The 22,716-nt window shown below is 35.0% G+C and overlaps 1 protein-coding gene and 1 pseudogene across 1 annotated transcript; both read left to right on the top strand.

The window, feature by feature from the left end:
- Positions 1–9,073: 9,073 nt before the first annotated feature.
- On the top strand, positions 9,074–12,256 carry LOC128176937 (uncharacterized; annotated as a pseudogene).
- Positions 12,257–17,374: 5,118 nt separating this feature from the next.
- On the top strand, positions 17,375–19,663 carry LOC128177070 (uncharacterized). The gene has a single exon (XM_052843592.1). The coding sequence runs from the start codon at positions 17,548–17,550 to the stop codon at positions 18,517–18,519; it is 972 nt and encodes a 323-aa protein (XP_052699552.1). The 5' UTR covers positions 17,375–17,547; the 3' UTR covers positions 18,520–19,663.
- The last annotated feature ends 3,053 nt before the right edge of the window (positions 19,664–22,716 follow it).

The following is a 22,716-nucleotide window of genomic DNA, read 5'->3' as shown; positions in this document are numbered from 1 at the left end:
AAAGACGTATTCATAGAAAATTGAATGTCGCAGATTTCCAATGCAAAGACAAGGGGAAATATCTATACTACTATATTGTAACCCTATCGTGATTTATTTTATTGCAACATTTAGATTTGTTATTTATAGTAAGTCTTCACGCAAAATCATTTAAAAAGTACTCGGTAATTTCCTATAGTTACATGACATAATTTAACGAAACATGTGCATGAGGAACAAGTAATTTGTTTACATTTATATAAAGTTTACAGACTATATGACACACATACGGTTGTGGTTTAACACTAAAATCACATAAATTACCTTGTTAACTTTCATTTAGGGCATTTCTTTCGGCGATAAACGCAGTTTGTTAGGGAATATTTACATTTTAACTTTCTGGCTATCATCATCTTTTCGTGTAGTCTTCGTCACTTCCGGTTATCGATGTTTGCTAATTAAATGTTTTGATTAATTTAATTCACTATTGAGCGTGTTTATTTATCATCATGTGATGTCTTAGGAATGGAAATTAATGTTAATTTGTTGATTATTTGCTAATATTCAGTCTTACTCGTGGAACTATATTTGTTTACCCTATCGTCGATAGTTACGATATTCATGCGCAGATTTTCTACAGAGAAACTATAATTATACAGATGATTTTATTATAAGTCCTGTTCATTAAAGTACTTAATTTATTGCATATTTATTGCTTAAAAACTGATTTTTACATGGTTGCTATAATTATTTACCATTTGCCTTTGTAACGTAGCCCTGTGTGGTAGAAATAGTTCTGTGTGGGAACTTGTGTGGGAACTCAGCTTCCCGTACAGGTCGCTGATTGGTCAATAGCTTGTACGGCGTATTTTTATTGGTTAGCTTAGTTCACGTGACGAATAATGGGAGGTTATATAAGCGCGCGAGTACTACGTTATGTCAGATTTCTGCTAGTTGTACGGCGGTAACATTTGAAAAGTACAAAAAGGTGAGAAAACTCTACTATGTAATTTATAGCTTAGTTAGAAATCTCCTACCACACTGGACAACCTAAACTTGTGTTTCTGAATTGTCAGCTGTATTTATATGAATTTATACTAGAAGAACCTGTTGATATTTGTGTGCCATACACTGTTTACGCCATTATGCCATACTGATGTGTGACAATAAATGAGTAAGACTGATCATCTATCTTGAGTATTATTGAATAAAAAGATAAAGTGTAATGGAGCCTGGCCAACTTGAATTTAAGAAGTAATATCTATTAATCCATCCTGATGAGACGAGTTATTGAGACAAGCAATAGATGATTTGTATATATGCTGAGGATTCAGAAATTCTAGCCAACCCCCCCCCCCCCAGATGGCTTACAATATTAAAATAATAGACTCGAATTTTTGGTCTTTCATTCTATGGATTAAAAGGTTTGTTGTGATGAATTTGACTGTTAATTTCAAGGCAACTTCATTAACTTTCTCCAAAATCGTTCCAGGGCGATTCTGCAATTTTCTGCGACATTACGGGTATATGGGAGGCATTCTATCTGTGGTGAGTGCTTTTTTCCGAGACACAGTTAGATTAATCAAACTAAGGAAAGTGTAGTGAAATTAATTAAGAATGTAAATATATTAAAATGACAAAGCGTAAATAGTATTTTTTTGCATCGGTTTGCATCGGTATCTATATACACAGACAAAAATGTGTCAAATTTGACGTTATTTAACTTCTTACTCATAGGCAGTCTTAGTGTGGGCGGATGTAATTGATTTTGATTTATCTTTCTTGCACAATAAGCCTAACCTTTATCATTGCTCTGACTACAATAATAAAAGACGACTTATTTATACAGTTTTAAAAGGATGGCTATAAAAAAACATCCAATAACCATTGAGAATAACATGAGCTCAAATAAAAAACCATTGATTTTGACAAAAGAGATAATTTCTAGACACAATTAATAAGCAAATTGCTATAATTATTTATTATAATATTTTTGTTTACACATTTCCGGTTGGGTGTGACCAAGTTAAATGTATATTCAGCAAAACCATCAAATAGTTGGATATATAGCGTTTAATTAAACGGTAGTGTTTAGGTTAGAATGAAATTAAATTCTTATGCTTTAAAATAAACAAGTGATTGTTGCTGCTCAATGCTAACCATAGCTCATTCCTCTCAAATATTAGATAAAAAGAAAAGGTTGTCTTATGTCAATAACAACGTTAAACTCTATTCACCAAGAACTTGCTAGAGCTGTGGATCTATATTTGGATATCAGATCCAGCTTACTGCAAGCGAAAAGGCTTTTAAAGTTTTTGCTTTTCGTTGTCTATAACAGTGCTGTACCTGACCTTTTTGGCTGGTCAAAAAGAACTATAAACTTCACAACGTCTTTCCTATTGTAATATACTATAAAAATGGAATGTCACACATATTTTAAGATGAAATTTTCATCAGGTGCTTTCGTTGAGCCTTGAAGACTGTGGAGGGAATGAGTGTTGCGGACTAACTGGCGGAATTTGGTGCATTAATATATTGTCTTCGTCAAAGTTTTACTAACAAAAAGAATCTGTTCAATTGGGCTTCATATTAACGTATTTGTGATCAGATTTTGCTCTTCTTTGATGTACATGCTAGAAGATGGTACTATTTGTGTATGAATGATTCGCCAAAACACGTACATACACATTTGTATAGTTTTAACCAGTTCTCCACTTCAAGGCGTGTGTCTGATGCATGATGAATTCACCTCAATATTTACAAATGTTTTCACTGCATTAACAGTGAACCATGAGATAAAACCAGAGGTCATGAATTTCTCATTTGGTTGACCTCATAGATTTGAACATATTTTATTATTCAAAAATACATTTACATAAATGGATTAGGCAGGAGGCAATGCCTATGTAAGCCTTCTCCATGGATGACTTGATGCTGGTCTTGATCGACTACTCTCCAAACAAGGTCTTTCGTCGTCTCCAACTCTCTTTTCTCTGAAGGTCTCAAGTTAGATTGTGGCAGCTAAGCATAACGAAACTGTGAACGAATCATTTTTCGAACACAGTTTAGTATGTTTCATTTGCTAGTGCATATTGAAGAGAAGTATGTTACATTCTATTAGCAGAAATTTTGGATATCGTTTTGGAGTTATTTAGTTTCACGAATATATACATACATGTAAACGTGCCACTCATATCTTGAACTAGATAATGCATTAAGCACTGTGATGCCTAGAACCCTAAGCTCTGGTCAAACGACGCAATTTGGGATTATGGTGGGTCGCAACCGTATTATGAGTAAATAACTATGTCCTTAATGTGAAGTACATCTTTATTGTCATGCATTGACACCAACAAAAGGATACAATGGACAGTATTTAACAAATTATATGCCGTTCTATAGATCATTTACAATGATGTTCTATGCTTGTTTTCAGGTGAATCGTTAAGGTCAAGGTGCCTCATTATAAAAGCAAACATTTGTAAATAAATGACAATTAAAATGATTATTGTCTTTTTCAACTATTGTTTTAGAATCGTAAAGAACTCTTTCAGTATCCATTATAACGCAAAAATGTTCTAAACGTGTTTATTGAAAACAAAAAGAACAGATAAAAAGCAAATAAAGAAAATCTGCCCATTGTGAGATTTTTTGAAGTGTATTGATGTTTCCATAATTAATGTAAATCGACAGAATACGGTGAACTTTCTGAATAATAGAAATTTATGTTAACAATAAAATCACGAAATCCGGGGTACACGAATAGGAATGATTTGTTTTACTACCGATTTAGTGTCGGAATTTCCGTCAACAAAACTGATATTTTTAATAACCAATATCAAAATTACTAAGATGATTTAAATACTTCAGTGAGTGTCAAACATATTCTTTAAACTAACGACACCTGAGTACTACAGACATTTCTGTCTAAGTTTTAATGATAAAAATGACACTAATTAAACTTCTTATAAGATGCACTTTTTAGGTATCTTGCTAGCTGCCGAACTGTAGCTCTCCGGGGAAAAAAATATTGACAGACCGGAGAGCTACAGGGCCACCCATTGAAAAAACTGTATATTTATTGCGCAGAAAAACGTGCGCTAGTTTTCGACTAATTTGCCTTATTTATTATTATTATTTATTAGTCCCATTAAATTCTTCATGCAATTTACTACTGATATCGTCTCTTCACTTGCCTCGGATAGTCTTTAAAACACCATCACCAGTCCCGTAAATTCATGTGGTGCACTTTGTTTACATGTAAAAATGGCGACTCTCGATCTCGATATAAATTCAACATACTTGATTTTCCGAGATCGGTAGCGTGTTTCGGAGAAAGTCTGAGCCAAATAAAGAGGCGATATCAGTAGTAGTTTAATGGTACTTATTGTTTTCACAGAATTTGAGTATTTAATTATATTTGAGTATAATTAAGGTAAATCAGTCCAAAACTAGCGCACGTTTTTCTGCGCAATAAATATACAATTTTTTCAATGTGTGGCCCTGTAGCTCTCTGGTCTGTCAATATTTTTTTCCCGGAGAGCTACAGTTATGCAGCTAGTACCTTGCAAGTATTTTCAGGTCAACTGGGTCACTCAGATGATCTATTGCAAATGGTCGTCGTGCGTCGTCCGTTAACAATATTACATTTCTAACCTCTTGTTGAAAACCACAAAGTAATTTGTCACTTAGCCGTTTTAAATTAAATGTGTTCTGTTAGAAAATCTACATTGATTCCCTGTGCATTGTAATTATGCTTGTTGAAATAAACCGTTTACATATTTAAAAAAATGTTGATCATTAATGGTATCTTTTAATCAAAGTTTACTATGCTTGGTCTCTGGAGCTAGGGTATAGTTAATCCAAGATTCCTCCGACTTTTGCCCCCCCCCCCCCCTTTTTTTTAAAAATAATTTTAAAGGGGTTTTCCAACGGAAAAATCCGGTTATTGAAATGGTGAAAATGGCGGGCGGGCGGGCGACTGCCAATAGGGTAACCTCATTGTAAGGATAACTCCTCCTACAGTTTTAAAGATAGGAAGTTGTTCTTTTGCAGATCATTGTTCATATATCAGAGGTGTGCATATTGCAAGGATTTTGATTTCTAATATTTTTTGAAAAAAATACCAGCTTTGGTAAATATTGCATTAAGGTACCCTCATTGTACGGATAACTTCTCCTACAGTTTTCAAGATAGGAAGTTGTTCTTTTGCAGATCAATTGTTCATATATCAGAGGTGTGCATATTGCTTGGATTTTGATTTCTGATAATTTTTGGAAAAAAAATACCAGCTTTTGAATTTAGTCATTTTTGGCAAAATTTTGCATATAGGGTACTCCATTTCACTGGATACGGTAGGTAGTGTTTATCAATTCAGGGTTGACATGGATTATGGATACAGTTCACATAAAAGAAAACCCAGTTTGCTGTCACATTGATAGCTTTTCACTTGTTCAAACATCAAATAATAAAATGCGGGGTAACAGGTCAGAGGAGTCTCGAATTAGGGTTTACAGTCCGAAAGGAAGCTAACAAAATGAGATGTGAGATCATCTGATAGGTCAGTCTAGGGGCTGTTATTATAGCATTGAATCATGATTTATTGAAGTATACACTCTCATAACTGCAGCGGTGTGTGCATACAAATTGAGTAACGCGCGTTAGCGCGTTATGGAAATTTGTATGCACACACCGCTGCTGTTATGAGAGTGTATACTTCAAAAAATCATGATTTAATGCTTATATTTACATTTTTTTTATCTTCTTGCCTTGTCTGCAAATGTGATTTATACCTTAAAATTCCTATCTTATCCTGAGGGTAAGTTAATATTAATGGAAGAGCCACAGTAACAGCCACAAGCGTGAACTTTGATTTTCGCTTGTGACGTTGCAGTTTACAGCGTTCAACGTTTGTGACGTCATAATAAAACTCGTCAATTTGACCTTTGACTACTTGTTGCATTTAGAGGCATTTGAAGATCACAGAATTTAATGGAAAAACACAGTAAAGTGTAAATATACTCAGGTAACCGACAAGGCCTGTAGGCCTCTTGCTTAGTATATCTTTATCACTAGTACTGTTACTGATTATTTTTTTCAAACGTGGTACTTAAATATATATTTTTGTTCCTGTTGGGTTTCCCCACAATATTATTTTTTGCCCTCTAGCGGGGTGACTGTCAATCATACAAACCTTTGATTTCGGTGGTGTTCACGTCTAAACTCGTGTTATTGCTAGGCATACATTTGCTATTTTCCCCTGAGTATTGCCGCACGACTAATTAAAAAGGGGGTCAAGTCTTTTTGTCGCCAAATATCGCCGACACTTCTGAAACGTTGGTTTAAATGAGTAACATGGTGTCATGATGATGAACACAAGCATTATATTATAATTATATTATGGGGAATTTCCTTTTGGCGAGTATAAATTTAAATTCTCCATGGAAATCCTTTTTTAAAAGCATTTTACTTAGAGTCATGCTCTCTACAGTTTTTTAAAACTTTCGTAAATCCTTTCGCCGAAATTTTGTCTACGGGAATTTTAAAAGGCCACTTTTTTATAATTTGTTTTCCAAGACGGACCGAAATTGGAAAAAAAATGAAATTTTGTGTGTGAATCAGGTGAATGAATTTATCAAAACTTTCACGCTGATAGGAAAAATCAGGATATATAAAATAAGATTTGAACGAGTTTTCAAACAGAGAATTTACAATTTTTTATCAAATCTTTGGGAAAAAAGTTTTGAAAAAAAATACAACTTATATGGCATAAATAACAACTAATACGTACATGTATTAAAGTTTGCCGTGTCTTTTACATCAGAAGTAATCGTAAAGTAAAGACATGTATTAGCGCATATTAAAGGAGCATGGTCATGATTTGGGTCAAATTTTATTTTTATTTTTTTATTATTTGCAATGCTTTAGGAATGCATTTCTAATGATCAAATGAAATTTGGGTGCTAGTCGTTGAGTTTTAAGCAAGATACAGGGCTTACAATTCTTCGTCATGTAAACTTGGCTCGTGTCCTGTTTTTGTTTACATAGGTTCAATATACCAGTAAAAAATCTTTTCAAAGCTGGTTTGTCTATCTTATTATTCATTTTATGCTTAAATAAACATTTCCTAACGATTAACACATTCATTTTAGTTCTAAAACTGGAATTTTTACTTCAACATTCAAAATGTAAACAAACGCTTTGTTTACATAGCAATGAATTGTAAGCTCTGTAACTCGCTTATGACTCATCAAATGACACCCAAATTTTGGTTGCCTATTAAAAATGCCTTACTGAAGCATTGTAAACATTAAAATCTAAAATATAAATTTGACCAAAATCGTTACCATGCCCCTTTTAAGCGCAGTCTCAGAATATGCGCATTTATCTCAGTATACCTTCCATGCTCATTCCGAATTATCCGGGTTGCGCAAATAGTTTATTACTAAGCGCTTTTCTGTATTAAGTCATATCTTCCTTTTTAATCTTCACGTCATACAAACTGGTAAAATAAAATTTTCTCTGTTAAATTATCATTATTTGGCTAAAAATTTCTAAAAAATAACATTCAAAATTTGTCTATTTGTATACGCTAACTTTAAATTATTATTCGTTGTTGGGATATGCAGATGTCAGTTAATTTTATCGGATTGTTGTCTTTTATCCAAACTTGTTTTACCGTGACCTGTACACAAGCATCACAACAGCTGTAGACAACATACTTCGACAAGAGCAGGCCGGATGTAGAAAGGGGAAATCCTGTGTTGACCATATATTCGTACTAAGACAGATACTGGAACAGTCATGTGAGTGGAACAGCACACTGTATGCTGTATTTGTCGATTTCGAGAAGGCTTTTGACAGCTTACACCGTGAGTCTCTCTAGAAGATCTTGCGTCACTACGGCATACCTCAGAAACTGGTTCACATCATCCAGTCCCTTTATGAAAACTTTGAGTGCCGAGTGATTTATAACAACCAGCTCACAGAGCCCTTTGCAGTGAACACCGGAGTGAAGCAAGGGTGCATTCTGTCACCTGTGCTATTTTCCCTCGCAATTGACTGGATCATGAAGAACACCACAGAAGGCAAGAGACAGGGATTACAATGGACACTGACCTCAATCCTAGAGGACCTGGATTATGCTGATGACCTGAGTCTCTTATCAAGCAGACACCAGGACATCCAACAGAAGACAGAGCTGCTTGGAGCAACAGCGGGCAAAATCGGATTGAAAGTCAACACCAAAAAGACACAGGTTCTTCGAGTAAACACTACAAACAGAAATCCAGTACTTATCGATAGCAAACAAATAGAGGATGTTGAGGAGTTTACCTACCTGGGCAGCAAAGTCACCACAACGGGAGACTGCAACAAAGAAATCGACACCAGGATCAGCAAGGCAAACCAAGCTTTTGCAATGTTGAAAACTATATGGAGATCTACTGCACATAACAGCCTCACCAAGATCAAGATCTTCAATAGTAATGTACTCAGCGTCCTTCTATATGGTTCAGAGTGCTGGAAAACCTCTCTACTGATTGAAAGAAAACTTGAAGTCTTCCAAACCAAATCCCTCAGACGCATCTTAAAGATCTTTTGGCCTAATACCATCTCAAATGAAGACCTATTGAAAAGAAGTGGGATGACTAACATATCAGAGATCATCCAAGCAAGACGCTGGCGATGGCTTGGTCATGTCCTGCGCATGCCCCCAACTCACTGCCCAGGGTCGCCCTTAGATGGACACCCCAGGGAAAAAGAAATAGAGGCCGGCCAAAGGAGACCTGGAGAAGAACTGCCCTTAAAGATCTTAAAAGCAGAGGCCTGTCCATGGAGACAGCACCTAGAGTTGCTGCAGACCGAGCCAGGTGGAAAGCCTTGTAGACGCCTCAAGCACCTGATGGCGCAGAGAGGATTGAGTGAGTGAGTGAATACACAAGCCATATTCTTTGTTACAACGTGGGCTATCGGGCCACGCTTCTTTTTGATTACGTGTCAGTAGTTTATTTACTTGTTTAAATAGACACCTTTTCATTTAAAATAATTTAACAATTGTTTCTATATTTTTATGGTAATACCATCAACGCAAACTATGCCTAAGACTATATCAAGGCCAGCCCCCACGGAGCGGACGTCCAGGCGACCTCGACTTCACGCCGCGGCTAGGGATGAGCCCCAGACAGTAGTGCAGGCGGCAACCCCACTGGCACTTACAAGCCCAGTTGAACAGTCAGAGCCACAGGCGCCCACAACCAGCGTTTGCACAGTACTGGTCACTGAGCCAACTGTGCCCACAGGTAATTTACCTCTTGTTCCTCTTGACTCAAACCACACAATCCTGCCCCTACCTGTTGGGTCTACACACTTTTCGCTGGGATACTTTGTTGACCCTAGCACTAGGGATAAGATCATATCTGGTAAATACATTAACTTGGGGATGTTGCTCTTTAGGGACCAATACAAACCTCATGTTTCCTCCACTCTTGCAATATATGCAACCGGCCAATTAATTGTCCAACCTAAACTTCAGCACAAAATTCAAAACATTGATCGTTTGACAGATGCATTCATTATCTTTATGAGGATTTACACAGCAGCACATCCAGAAAAAATACAACAATTCTTAAAGTACATGCATGACATTAGGCTAGGAAGCCAGAGATCACAGGGCTGGCTCACATACGACGAACAGTACCGCCTTAGGGCCTCCATTAACCAAAACACAGATTGGGGTGTAGTTGATCCTGAGTTATGGATGATTTACATGACACCCACTGCACCCCAGACCCACACATACAACCAGACTTACACCTCAAACAAAAGGGTAAACAGTGACAAATGCTTTGACTACAACTTCAAAGGTGCATGCACCAGACCAAACTGCCAATATGTACACAGATGCCTTAGGTGCAATAATGCACACTCCTGTAACACCTGTTCTTCGGGTACACCTACACAAGCAACCAAAGTTAACAGACCATTTCGCTTCAACACATCAAACCAAGGTCAACCCCCTACCATTACAACAACAACCCCACGACCAATTTCCCTCGACACCCCAAACAATAATAGCCTTTGGTCTCTGGGATTCACCCCAATCCTCATTAAGTCCATTTCACAGTATTTACAACATTACCCAGATAGGCAAGCCGCATAAACTTTGATACAGGTTTTAAGGAAGGATTTAAATTGAGTTACGCAGGACCCAGACTTCCTATTTTTTCCCACAACTTAGTATCAGCCAATCAATACCCAGATATATTGCAAACAACAATCTCTAAGGAGTTGGATTAGGGCCACATGGCCGGCCCCTTCCTACAACCACCTATGCCCAACATTCATGTCTCGCCAATCGGTTTAGTTCCCAAAAGCGACGGCGGTTGGAGAATGATAACACATTTATCTTACCCACCGTCGTCCAGCATAAATACATACATAGACCCTAAATATACAACAGTAACCTACACTTCCTTCGACACAGTCGCAAATACCATTAGCAAATTGGGAAGGGGGGCCTTGTTAGCAAAAGAGGATATAAAAAGCGCTTTTAGGCTAATACGCGTACACCCTGGGGACTTTGAATTGCTAGGACTTTTCTTTTTGGGTGCTTACTATTTCGATAAAATGTTGCCCTTTGGCTGCTCGATTTCGTGTAAAAATTTTGAAACATTTTCTACATTCGTCGAATGGTTGGTCAGAAGGCAATCTGGTTTAGAAACCACCCACTATTACCTAGATGATTTTATTTTTGCCGGTAGGTCTGATACTAACCACTGCCATATGCTAGTCGACACATTTCATAGCATATGTACAGATATGGGGATTCCACTTAATAAGGACAACGCACATGGGCCTACAACATCACTGGTGTTCTTGGGTCTGGTCATAGATACAGTTCAAATGCAAATTCGCATACCACCACCAAAGATTCAAGAAATGTTGTCAATTCTCACATCATATTCAGAAAAGAACAACTACCATCAATTTACTGCAGAGCATTGTAGGCAAACTTAATGTTTTGGCCAGGGCCATACCAGGTAGTCGAGCATTCAAGAAATGTTTTTATAATGCTATGACTGGTAAGGTTCAACCCTTTCACCATGTTAACGTTACCTCTGCAATGAAATTAGATATGCAAAGGTAACTCGACCTCCTGACCAATTTCAATGGGGTTGTATATTTCCCGGATTCCGAATGGAGTTCTCAAGAAACACTTCACCTTTTTACAGATAGCTCTGGGACAGCTTTATTAGGATGCGGTTCATATTTTCAAGGGCAGTGGGCCTATCTCCAGTGGCCATCGTCATGGGCAAACAAACCAATCATTCATGACATTACATTTTTAGAATTAGTCCCCATTGTTTTGGCATTCACTATTTGTGCTAAAGCACTCGGAAACAAAAAAAATATCTTACATATAGACAACATAGCTCTTGTACACATCATTAACAAACAATCATCCTCATCTGATTAGATAGAGTAATGTTTCTCATTAGGCCACTCATGCTTGTCACTATAAAACACAACATTCAGTTCAAAGTTGAGCATATTCCTGGCAATCAAAATGGTATAGCAGATGCAATATCTCGTCAACAGTGTGACAGATTCAGGGAACTCGCTCCAGCAGCAGACCAGCTACCCCAGCCCATACCAACCTCCTTCTACAACGTGCTCTTGAAGATGAATTGAACCGTCTTCTCATGTCATCTCTAGCCAGTAACACTACCAAAGCTAACGCTGTGGGTCTGCAAGCTTTCGACCAGTTTAGATTAAATCAACAGTTGTCCATCCTTTTACCACCATCAAATCACATTTTAATGTTCATAGCTCACTTGTCTATACAAGGCTGCAAACAAACCACTGATAGGGCCTATACATCTGCAATTGCATTTAAATGTAAAGTATTAGAAAATAGTGACCCAACAAAGCATTTCCGTGTTGGTAAAGTATTAGAAGGCATGAAAAGGCAAAATTACAACAGGGATGTGCGCATGCCCATAACACTAGACATTTTGAATCAAATTCTTCATAAGTTGCCTGTGGTATGCCAGGATACATATGAAACTTCACTGTTTTCTGCTGCGTTTACCTTAGCATATTATGCACTATTAAGAGTGGGGAATTGGCATTATCTAAAGGTAACTCACCCGATAAAATTATCCAGGTTCAGGATATTTCAATTCAACACTCTATTATCAATCTGCTTATTAAATACTCCAAGACCGATCAACTAGGCAAAGGAACTCCCTTGCGCATCAATGCCAATGACACCTAATTTTGTCCGGTGAAAATAATGAACAAATATTTACAAGTCTGGCCAAATGTTACAGGCCCCCTGTTTTGCCACTACTCCGGCCAACTACTAACCCGCTATCAGTACTGGCAAAAGCCCTACAAGTTTTGGGAATCAACAGTAAGTATTACAAATCTCATTCATTCAGGATAGGGACAGCTTTGTCTACGGGAATTTTAAAAGGCCACTTTTTTATAATTTGTTTTCCAAGACGGACCGACCCAAATTTTCAGAAATTGGAAAGTAAATGAAAATTTTGTGTGTGAAGTCAGGTGAATGAATTTATCAAAACTTTCACGCTGATAGGAAAAATCAGCATATATAAAATAAAATTTGAACAAAATTTTAAACAGGGAATTTACATTGGATTTGTTTTCAATCTGTTTGGGTGTGTGAAAGGAATCGTTGATGGTATTACTATTATATACATGTAATTGATCAATCAATAAACAAATCAATTTGTGTCTTTAATTTTTTTAACAAATCTTTGGGGGAAAAGTTTTGGAAAAAAAATACAACTAATATGGCAAAAATGACACCTAATACATGTATTAAAGTTTGCCGTGTCTTTTACATCAGAAGTAATCGTAAAGTAAATATTATAGAATAACTTATTGATATATCAGAGAAAAACAATGTTTTCTTTTTTTGCAAAAATATCTCGCATCAGAACCGATTGTGCGTTATTTTTAATTTCCTTGAAAAATTAAATATGCACACAAAATGCAGTGAAAGAAAAGTAACTCTTGTTTACTCTTTTTAAATACAAAAAAGACTTTATTTTATCATTTAAAGATTGTGAATATCTGTCTCATTGATTTGTGATTTGAATAATAAATTCCGTAAAGTGTGCCGGTATTGGAATACAATAACATACATGTACATGTTTATGGCATCTTAAACGTTGCAAAATTTGATCTTGTCCATTTGTAATGTAAAAGTTTTCATTTTTATTATAAAATGTTTATTTGTATTGTATAATATTTCATTTACATAGTATAATTTTCCATTTTTAGTTTTTTTAATTTTCATGTGTATTGTATAATTTTACATTGTTTGATTTTCGTTTGTATAATTTTTCAACTGTATTGTAGGGATTCTTTTTGTATCGTATAATTTCCATTTGTATTGTAAAAAAATTTATTTGTATTGTAAAATATTTCATTTGTATAATTTAATTTTTATATTATAAACAATAATTGGTTTATTGTCTGGCAGTTATTGGGCACAGTGGTCAGGACTTTTACAACAATTGCAGGACCCCTGAAAAACAGAGCACACCATCCACCAACAAATTATGCGTCAAGTAGCATGCCAGGTTGATCTACAATTCAATTCAACTCAGATTATTCCATGAGATCAATCATTATATACAGTTCAAAAACATAGGTACATTTTATAAATGCATAGATAGGTAATAAATGAATAGTAATTAAGTATAAATATACAATATATACATGGAAATAGGATGAAGTAGAATTATTATAGGCTATTATATCCGACTGCATGGAAATAGGATGAAGTAAAATTATGGAGGACAGACTATTAAATCAGACTGTATATTTTGATAATAAAATAACATATTTTTTTCAGATTTGTAACATAAGTACAAGACATAAGTTCATAAAACTTAAAAGTATTTGGTGCTGAACAGTATTTATCATCAAGATATTTATGTCTAAACGTCAATAATTCTTTACATTAAAGGAATATTGTACAATCTCCTAGTCTAAATTTCATAAAAATCTTTCTGAGCTTATGTGGCAATATATTAATGTAATTTTCATAACTAAGATTTTTTTTTTAAATCTTGTAAATTTTCCCTTTTGGCGAGTTATTAATTTCACTAGACCACTTTTGGATATATTGGTTTTGTAACCTTTGTTTTACATTGGCAGAAATCCACTTTAGATTTACACAATTTTGTTCAGACCATGCATATATTTGAAAAACCACACATAGTTTGACATATTTCCCCTTTGATATTGCAAAGGCAAAAACTTATATAAAACGGATCGCAATGGTGTGTTCCCGTTTTGCTAGATAGAATGTTCTATCGTTAAAATGACAGATGTCCTACGGACCCGGTTTAAATAAGCGATGACACAAGAAGAATTTTGGGATTGTTTTAGAAGTGTTTTAGGGTTAATAATTAATAACTATCAGCATTTCTTCTCATTTTATTAAATAAAACTGTTATTTTTATCCGAATGTTTTGTGCCAGTTTAGTTTTGATTTGAAATACCAAAAAGTGACCAACAATATACTAAAGCGGTGATGTCATAAGAACTACTGTCAAAGTCGCTACTTAAAAGATTGAAATACATGTACTTTGTGACAAAGATCCATTTTCTTACATAATTTCCTTTCCGTTGACACCAAACAACCAATTACAAACATGCGTTTTGCATATATTGCATCTAAGTTGTAAAAGGAGATTCGGAGTACCCAAAACGACTGCACTTTTCCCCCTTTATCCTATACTTATTCAGCTTTCAATTGGCTTTGGAACAGCATTTATTTCCTCAATTCATTCAGTTTTATATTGGGCCAAAAATGTTAAAGTTGAATCATCTATCATTATTTTTCTTATCAATGAACGGAAATTTAAGGACAAAAATAATATTTCTAATATTGATTTGAAATACCCCAGACTGAGGAGGGATGAACATGCATAATTCAGTTTCACATTTGATAGGTTTTGTGGAAAAATCTTTACAGTTCTTGAAGCATGTAAAATTGCCAATTTATCATCATACAGTTTGGGCTGCCCAAAATTAATTCTACGTTAAACGTCACTTCAAAATACCAAATCAAAGAGGGGAGCGATAAAATTAAAACAAACAAAACTTTCAAAATACTTTTTTATTCATTTACATTAATACAAACACAGTGAGTGTTCAAACTACTTATACGTTATCCATAAATAATTCATCGTTAATAGTGATCTGAGAATCCCATTGAGTATCTGATTTATAGTCCATAATATGCTCTAAACATTTCAAATTTCACATTACAGTATTTAGCAAATCAAACTGGTAAAAATTAAATTCCAATAGGAATTAAAAAAAACACAATGTCTCCTAAACCTACGTTACGTTAAATGTAGAATTAACTTTAAACAGCCTCAAAACGGTCTGGTAATTCCATTTGTTGATGTTTTGAAAATGCTGTAATTAGGTCTACATTTCATAAGTTTTTTGAAAAAATCTTTACAGTTCTTGAAGCATATAAAATTGCCGATTTATCATCATACAGTTTGTTAATTTCTTCGATTATTCAAGCTACACCATAAATGAAAAATATTTAACAGCGTTTCATCCTAGATAAATCTCTCCTGTAATGTCAGCAAAACATTAAATATGTATTTGATATTTTATCTCCACACTTATGACTGTAAGGTAGTTTCATCTGTTGATTTTTTTTGTACATTGCATAGCGACGCTTCAAACGTCCGAAAACACGAAACGTGATGCGATTAATACAGGTACTACCAAAAGACTGAAAAAACTCCTCATCCAAGCTTGACATATTATCTTATATATAGAGTGTCCATCCTAATGTAATTATATGAATTATTATTTTTATTTATTTTTTGCATCAAGTATTAAGGCGTCAATATGTTGTAGCATAAACAACTATCATTATACAACAGTGTTAAAGGGGCATGGTCACGATTTTGGTCAAAAATTATTTTTCCAATTTTAATATTTACAATGATTAAGAAAGGCATTTTTAATAGGCAACCAAAATTTGAGTGTCATTCGTTGAGTTATAAGCAAGTTACAGAGCTTGCAATTCTTTGCTATGTGAACAAAGCTTAAAAAATTTGTTTACATTTTGAATGTGGATGTGAAAATTCCAGTTTTAGACCTAAAATGATTGTGTTAAACGTTAGAAACTGTTAATTTATGCTAAAAATGGATAAGAAGATAGACAATTCAGCTTGAAAAAGATTTTTCCTGGTCTATTGGATCTATGTAAACAAAAAAGGGCACGAGCCCTGTTTACATGACAAAGAATTGTGAGCCCTGTGTCTTGCTTATACATGTAACTTTACGACTGACTCTCAGATTTCATTTGATCATTAGAAATGCTTTTCTAAAGCATTGTAAATAAAGAAAACAGAAAAATAGAATTTGACCAAAATCGTGACTATGCCCCTTTGAATTGTACAAAATACACACTCAACACATATTTGCTCAATGCTAAATTGTCTAAATTGAAATTCATGTAATAGTTAACGTCCACAAATGAAACATTACTGGAACACATTTTCCTGATTAGTACACTTAATTAACTTTTGATAATTTAATAAACAACTATTTAATCTTTGGTAGAATTATGATGCTATGATAACGACATATTTACAGACAAGCTGATATATGTACAGTTATAAGTTATGCAGATGTTTAACTCTACTTTAGAGAATTCATGACGGTAACGGATGATTTTTACATTCTTAAAATTCTCCCCGATATTGTAGCAAGTACATGTATGTGAGTTAGGACCTTAATTCATGTACTGAGTGAATACAGGGAAATATTCGCCCCCGTTTCATTTTCGCTCCGTTCGCCCTTGTAGTCAGCGGGCGAATATAAGATAGGACAAATTCAAATGCAAATTATCTCTATTTTAGCACAACTGTTTCTGGGCGTATTGAAGACGGGCGAAACCGGTTGCAAGTTTAGAAGAGCGAAAAAAAATTGCCCTGTGTACTGATTTCGCAAAGAGTATCTTTAATTTCTATATTTAAGAGATGGGTTCTGTGGGTATAAAAAGTTATTATTAAGTTTTGAATGTTTGATGTAAGAATACATTATATCATTGTAATATCATCATCTACATTCACCCCCCCCCCCTTTTTTTTATTTACTCATTTGTATCTGTACCTACAATAGTGATTGAAGAGTTGACGTAATTGGAATTTGTAGAATGGACACCTCAATTAAACCATTCTCATTATAAAACTGTAAACAGTGACTTGAATGATGTATTCATCGAATTGATCTACACATTAATGAAAGCTGGCCTTTAAAATTTTTTCTCATTTGAAATCACCGGTCTTTTCCGGTAGTTAAATCCACATCGGATTATAAAACTGCACACTGTTTGATCCCTAGTATAAATCAGAGAGCGAATGGCCCCATGTAATCCATTCAACACTGAGTATACTTTTAAAAATGGAGAAATTACTTTGACTTAGAAAAGGGACAATGTTTTCGGCTCCTGACATTTAAATTCCACAAGACAAGAAGAAACAGAGATCAAATATGGTGTCTTCGAGGTTCTTACGGTCAGGCCGGTGTATAACGTACGGCCTATTTGTGCTTCTGGTGCTATCCGTTGTCTTCATTTTTCTGGATGAGAGTAAAGTGAGTCAGATACGCCAGAGACTTCGCATAAACGTTACGGGTAGTGGTAGTTTGATGATCCTTGGGCGAGTCAATCAAATGTTGGATGGCAGCGAGAAAGTCAAAGTTTTACAATGGAGCGGTCAGTGGGTTGAAAACTTTGAGGTGTGCGATTCCAGTCATCCTCCAGCTAGTGTAGTCTCCTACAGACTTTACTCCGGCAAACTTCCGTTTGTTTTGTACGGCGTTGGGAATAGCGAAGATGAAAGCCTGCACAGGAAAATGAGCGAGCTGAGTTACCGATTTTCGATGAAAGTTGATGACTTCATATCGATGTATTTAGAAAATTATCCACGAACAACTTTTGTTGACATAGGAGCTAGTGTAGGTGTGACATCATTACGTATGGCGCGAAAAGGTCATCACGTGATTTCTGTGGAATCGGACAGTGAGAATGTTCGTGGACTTTGCATGTCTGTGGCAGAAAATAAAGTCATGGAGAATATGACAATTGTTTACCATTCAGTAGGCATCGAAGACTTTACGAGTGTGTTGCCCGGCGAGCAGAAGGCTGAACCACATACTATAACGGTAGACAAGGTCTTGTCCTTGTCCAACCGAAATGTTCTAGTCAAAATTGACACTGATGGAAGTGAGCATACCGTGGTTCTAGGTAGCAAACTTCTTCTCATGAGTAAGAGGACGCGTGCAATAGTGGTAACATGGGAAACTCACAAAGGACAAAAAAGCGGCGAAGACATGTTATCTCTTTTTAATGCATGGGGATTTCATCCGCACGCCTTTCGTGGGTCGGGGTCTGTCCGGCTCGACACTAAAGCACGCGCCCCTTCTTTCTGGCCCAGTGATGTGATATTTCTTCCCGTGGAATAAACCGCTTAACTTATGCAGGGTTGCATTTAATATTTATATTTTGACAGTGTTAAATCTACCAGTATTTATATTTATTTGAGAAATCGAGTTTTGTTGTTCTACAGTTTTTAGTTGCAGACATATTTGTTCCTTATATGCTGTGCAAAATGCTTTGGTTTCCTGTTGAAACAACAATTTTGTAAACACATATATTTGCATTTTCCAGTGTCTTTGCCTGTGATAACACTACGTATCGATTTTGTACTATATAACCCATAATACAAATGACGCCAAAATGAGGCGCCAGCGGGGTTTGCTTATTTTTATTTAAGTATTTAATCGTACGATGGCTAAAAATTATATAAATATAAGTAATAAGGAATCATTCTTTGAATATTATGAGGTGATAATTTTGGTCGGGGCGTGATCAAATCTATCATAAAGCCCTTCGGGCTTTATTGGATTTGATCACGCCCCGACCAAAATTATTACCTCATAATACTCAAAGAATGATTCCTTATTCCTTATGTAGAAACAATACTTTATTAACAATATTTAAGTACTTATACCAAAATACGCTCTAAATAGCATATTAAGAAATCATAGCTATGGACGATTGTTTTTCTATGAATTAGGTTTCTTCATCAGTCCCTTGATATATTTTCCCACAAGGCATCAATCGGCTTCCCTAATATGTATGGAATAATTATTATTTGAGTATTATAAGGCTATAACTTTGGTCGGGACGTGATCAAATCAAATAAAGCTCGAAGGGTTTTATGATGGATTTGATCACTCCCCGACCACTATTATTACCTCAAAATATCAAAGAGTGTTATCTTATTACTTACATTTATGTAATTTTCAACAACTTCACGATTAGATATGAAATAATTGACATTTTTACGTGTTTTCCAATTCGTATAGCAATGCAAACCATGCTTAAGCCCCTTACTACGTCATTTGCGTTACTGATGAATTGTATTGAACTCGAGGTTACTATTTAAAAATAGATTCCTACCGATATCACAGACGAAGACACTGGTAAAAGTAAATATTATACAGGGAATACATTGTATCTTATGAAAATACTAGTACAGAGAAAAATTTAACCTTGCAGTATATATGTAGATGAGAAAATCAAAATAACAATATTAGAATCGTGTAGGGATTTGGCTTTTCTTAGATTTAAGTAGAACTATTTTGATACAAACAACCTAAGTGTCCTTGTTCTAATTATAGAAAGAACAACGCCTTACATTGACTAATAAATACGATTGTATAATTACTTGTAGATATGATAGAACAATATTATACAATCTTGCTGTTTTTGAGGTCAATACGATGATTTAGTACCTTCGAAGCACAATATTCACCGAGCCGGAGGCGAGGTGAATATCGTACTTCGAGGGTAGCTAAATCATTGTATTGATCGAAAAACAGCAATAATTATTTTATTATATGATATGCCGAACAAATTGAGAGACGCGATGTTTCATTGGACAATCTATTTTTCGTCCAATGTAGTAAAAATCAAATGTTATATTGACCTCATATGTCACGTGCAGGTGAATATTATACAATTATTTAATGCTTTAGCAGTCAATAGACCAGAATATTTTTCCCGAGGTGCAGGGAACAGCTCAGTATGATCTATTGCCCGAGGCCAACGGCCGAGGGCAATAGATCATACTGAGCTGCTCCCTGCACCAAGGGAAAAAATTCTGGTCTATTGACTGTTCAAGCGTTAAATAATTGTTTTATTACCTAATTCCTTTTTTAGTTTTCGGGGTTTACAATTTGCATATTGCAGTTGGTTTTCGTGCCATTATGCAATATACTAAGATTTTTTACATCTTTTACATGCACAAAACCTGTTGCATGCATTACAACATCTCAATTTAATATTAGTTTACACAAAGAAGGGGGAATCTTCAACCCATTAGATTTTAAATACATGTAGTCTTTTACCTTATATGAGGTTTTAAAACTATTGATTATTTGATACTCCATTTTGATAACATTGAATTTGGTTTCACCAAGTACTAAAAACAGCGTTTATGTAAAGTAATATACATTCCATGAGAACTATCGAAAGGATGTAACATTAACATACCCGCGTTCTGAAATACGTTGCCGGTCCAATAGATCGCAGTCTATTGACCGGCGGTCCAATAGATCGCAGTCTATTGACCGGCGGTCCAATAAATCGAAGTCTATTGACCGGCGGTCTAATAGATCGCAGTCTATTGACCGGCAGTTCAAAATAGACGCAAATATTTAATATAGAACAACAAAATCCTTTTGATTAGGTAATAAAACGTTCTGTTTGTTTTTTTTTTCGAGATAGTTGGATATGAGACAATCAGAGGGCTAGGGATTAATCAATCATATAATATACAATTATTGCTGTCTTTTATATCAATAAGATGATTTAGCTACCCGAGAAGAGCAATATTCACCGAGCCGAAGGCGAGGTGAATATTGTACTTCGACGAATTGATACAGACAAATATTAAATTGAGTGTTATCAAGCAACGTTTTCGTCTGAAGCCATAGCCGAAAAAATTGAGAAACGCGATGTTTCAATAGACGATCTATTTTTAGTCCAATGTAGAAAAAATTAAATGTTATGTTGACCTCCTAGGATTTGTTTGCTAAACACAAATGCCTCGTGACTTAGTCGTGGTGTTAATACTAATGTCCACTGTAAGTCTCTTTATATGGTTGAGTACTGAAATAAACAATAAAATGCTTTCTTTGAGTGATTCATTTGGGTTATGAAGGTGGCGACATTGAAGAAAAAATACATAACTCGCGTTAGCGTGTTATGTAATTTTTTTCTGCAATGGTCGCTACCTTCATAACCCAAATGAATCGTCAATGAAAGCATTTTATTGTTTATATTTACATCTTCTTTCTTTTAACAAATAATGAATTGATTGTAAAAAGTAAGTAAAATTTACTAAATTACTGTTAATGTACGTCGCTACGTTAGCTAAAAGAAACAGCTAAATCGTCTCCTATATGGGAATTTGAGTCTGACATCATCATGATTATTTCGTTCAGTCCTTGATTTTCCTAGGGTTGCAGTAGGTTTCGACCAATCGATAAACGGGGCGTGTAGATTTCAGTCTGGTTGTTTCTATTATACTATTGCATCACAGTGACGGAATCGATTCTTTATTTTGTTTCTAATTGGTTTGTATTTATTGTGCAATCAACGTCTTCCTTAGTGTATTCATCACAACAAATAGACAAGACACATGGTCATTTGAAATGACATTATGAGTTGAATATGCGATCATTGCAGAAAAAAATTACATAACCCAATAGCTCAGATTATGTATTTTTCTGCAATGTCGCTACTTTCATGTCTCGAATGAATCAATATGTCACAGAGAGTAGATCGGATATAATGCCCATGTGGTCATATCAAATCAGTCATTAAAAAAGGACTACCGGTATTTGCCCAATCCCACTCTTACGTATAGAAAACTTGTCAGGCTAAGGTTTAGTATTTCTGGGATTTTTTAATAATTGATTTCGGCACTGCTCAAAATATATTTCACAATAATAAAATTACATGTTTAAGTATGTTTCTATTGACGAAAATGGCGGTATCTTTTGCAGGAGGAAATATCAACACAATTAATTATTCCGAGTACTCTGTCGTCGGATTGATCGATTAGATTTTCATTATTTTTTTCATCGATTAATTCCATTGTCAGTATTTGGCCATTCTGAGATTTTAACAATCCTTTTTTTTTCTTTTTTACGATTGTACTTCAAAACTTACAAAATACATAGGAAATTGATATTTGGTCGCGTTATGTCAGCCCATTCCAGACATGTTCATTTTTTAAAGAGTACATGTATTAAGAACTATAATTAAATACTTTTTAAAGCATTTACTAGTTCTCATTACAGAAAGATTATTATTTCAGTTTTACACTCTCGTAGTCGAAATTTAACAAGTGATGGCCATAGTTGTAAGGCCAATTAAATGAATCGAACCTTGACGGGACATGAAACATCAATCAATAATCAATTTTCACGTGACGTCATGTATAGATTTCTATTGTTGTACTATAAGTCGGAATCTTTTTCGGCATGGTTCTAATTAAACAACCTTTCTATTCTTGATAAAAGAAAAATATACCTGTTTAGGTGGCTCATTTTACGAAGACTTATACTTTTTAAGACATGTTACAAGAT

This window comes from Crassostrea angulata, chromosome 3 (assembly GCF_025612915.1).
Source record: "Crassostrea angulata isolate pt1a10 chromosome 3, ASM2561291v2, whole genome shotgun sequence".
NCBI classification, from domain to species: Eukaryota; Metazoa; Mollusca; class Bivalvia; order Ostreida; family Ostreidae; genus Magallana; species Magallana angulata.
Note: the sequence above shows the minus strand (reverse complement) of the source record. Positions and strands in the feature narration are given on the sequence as shown.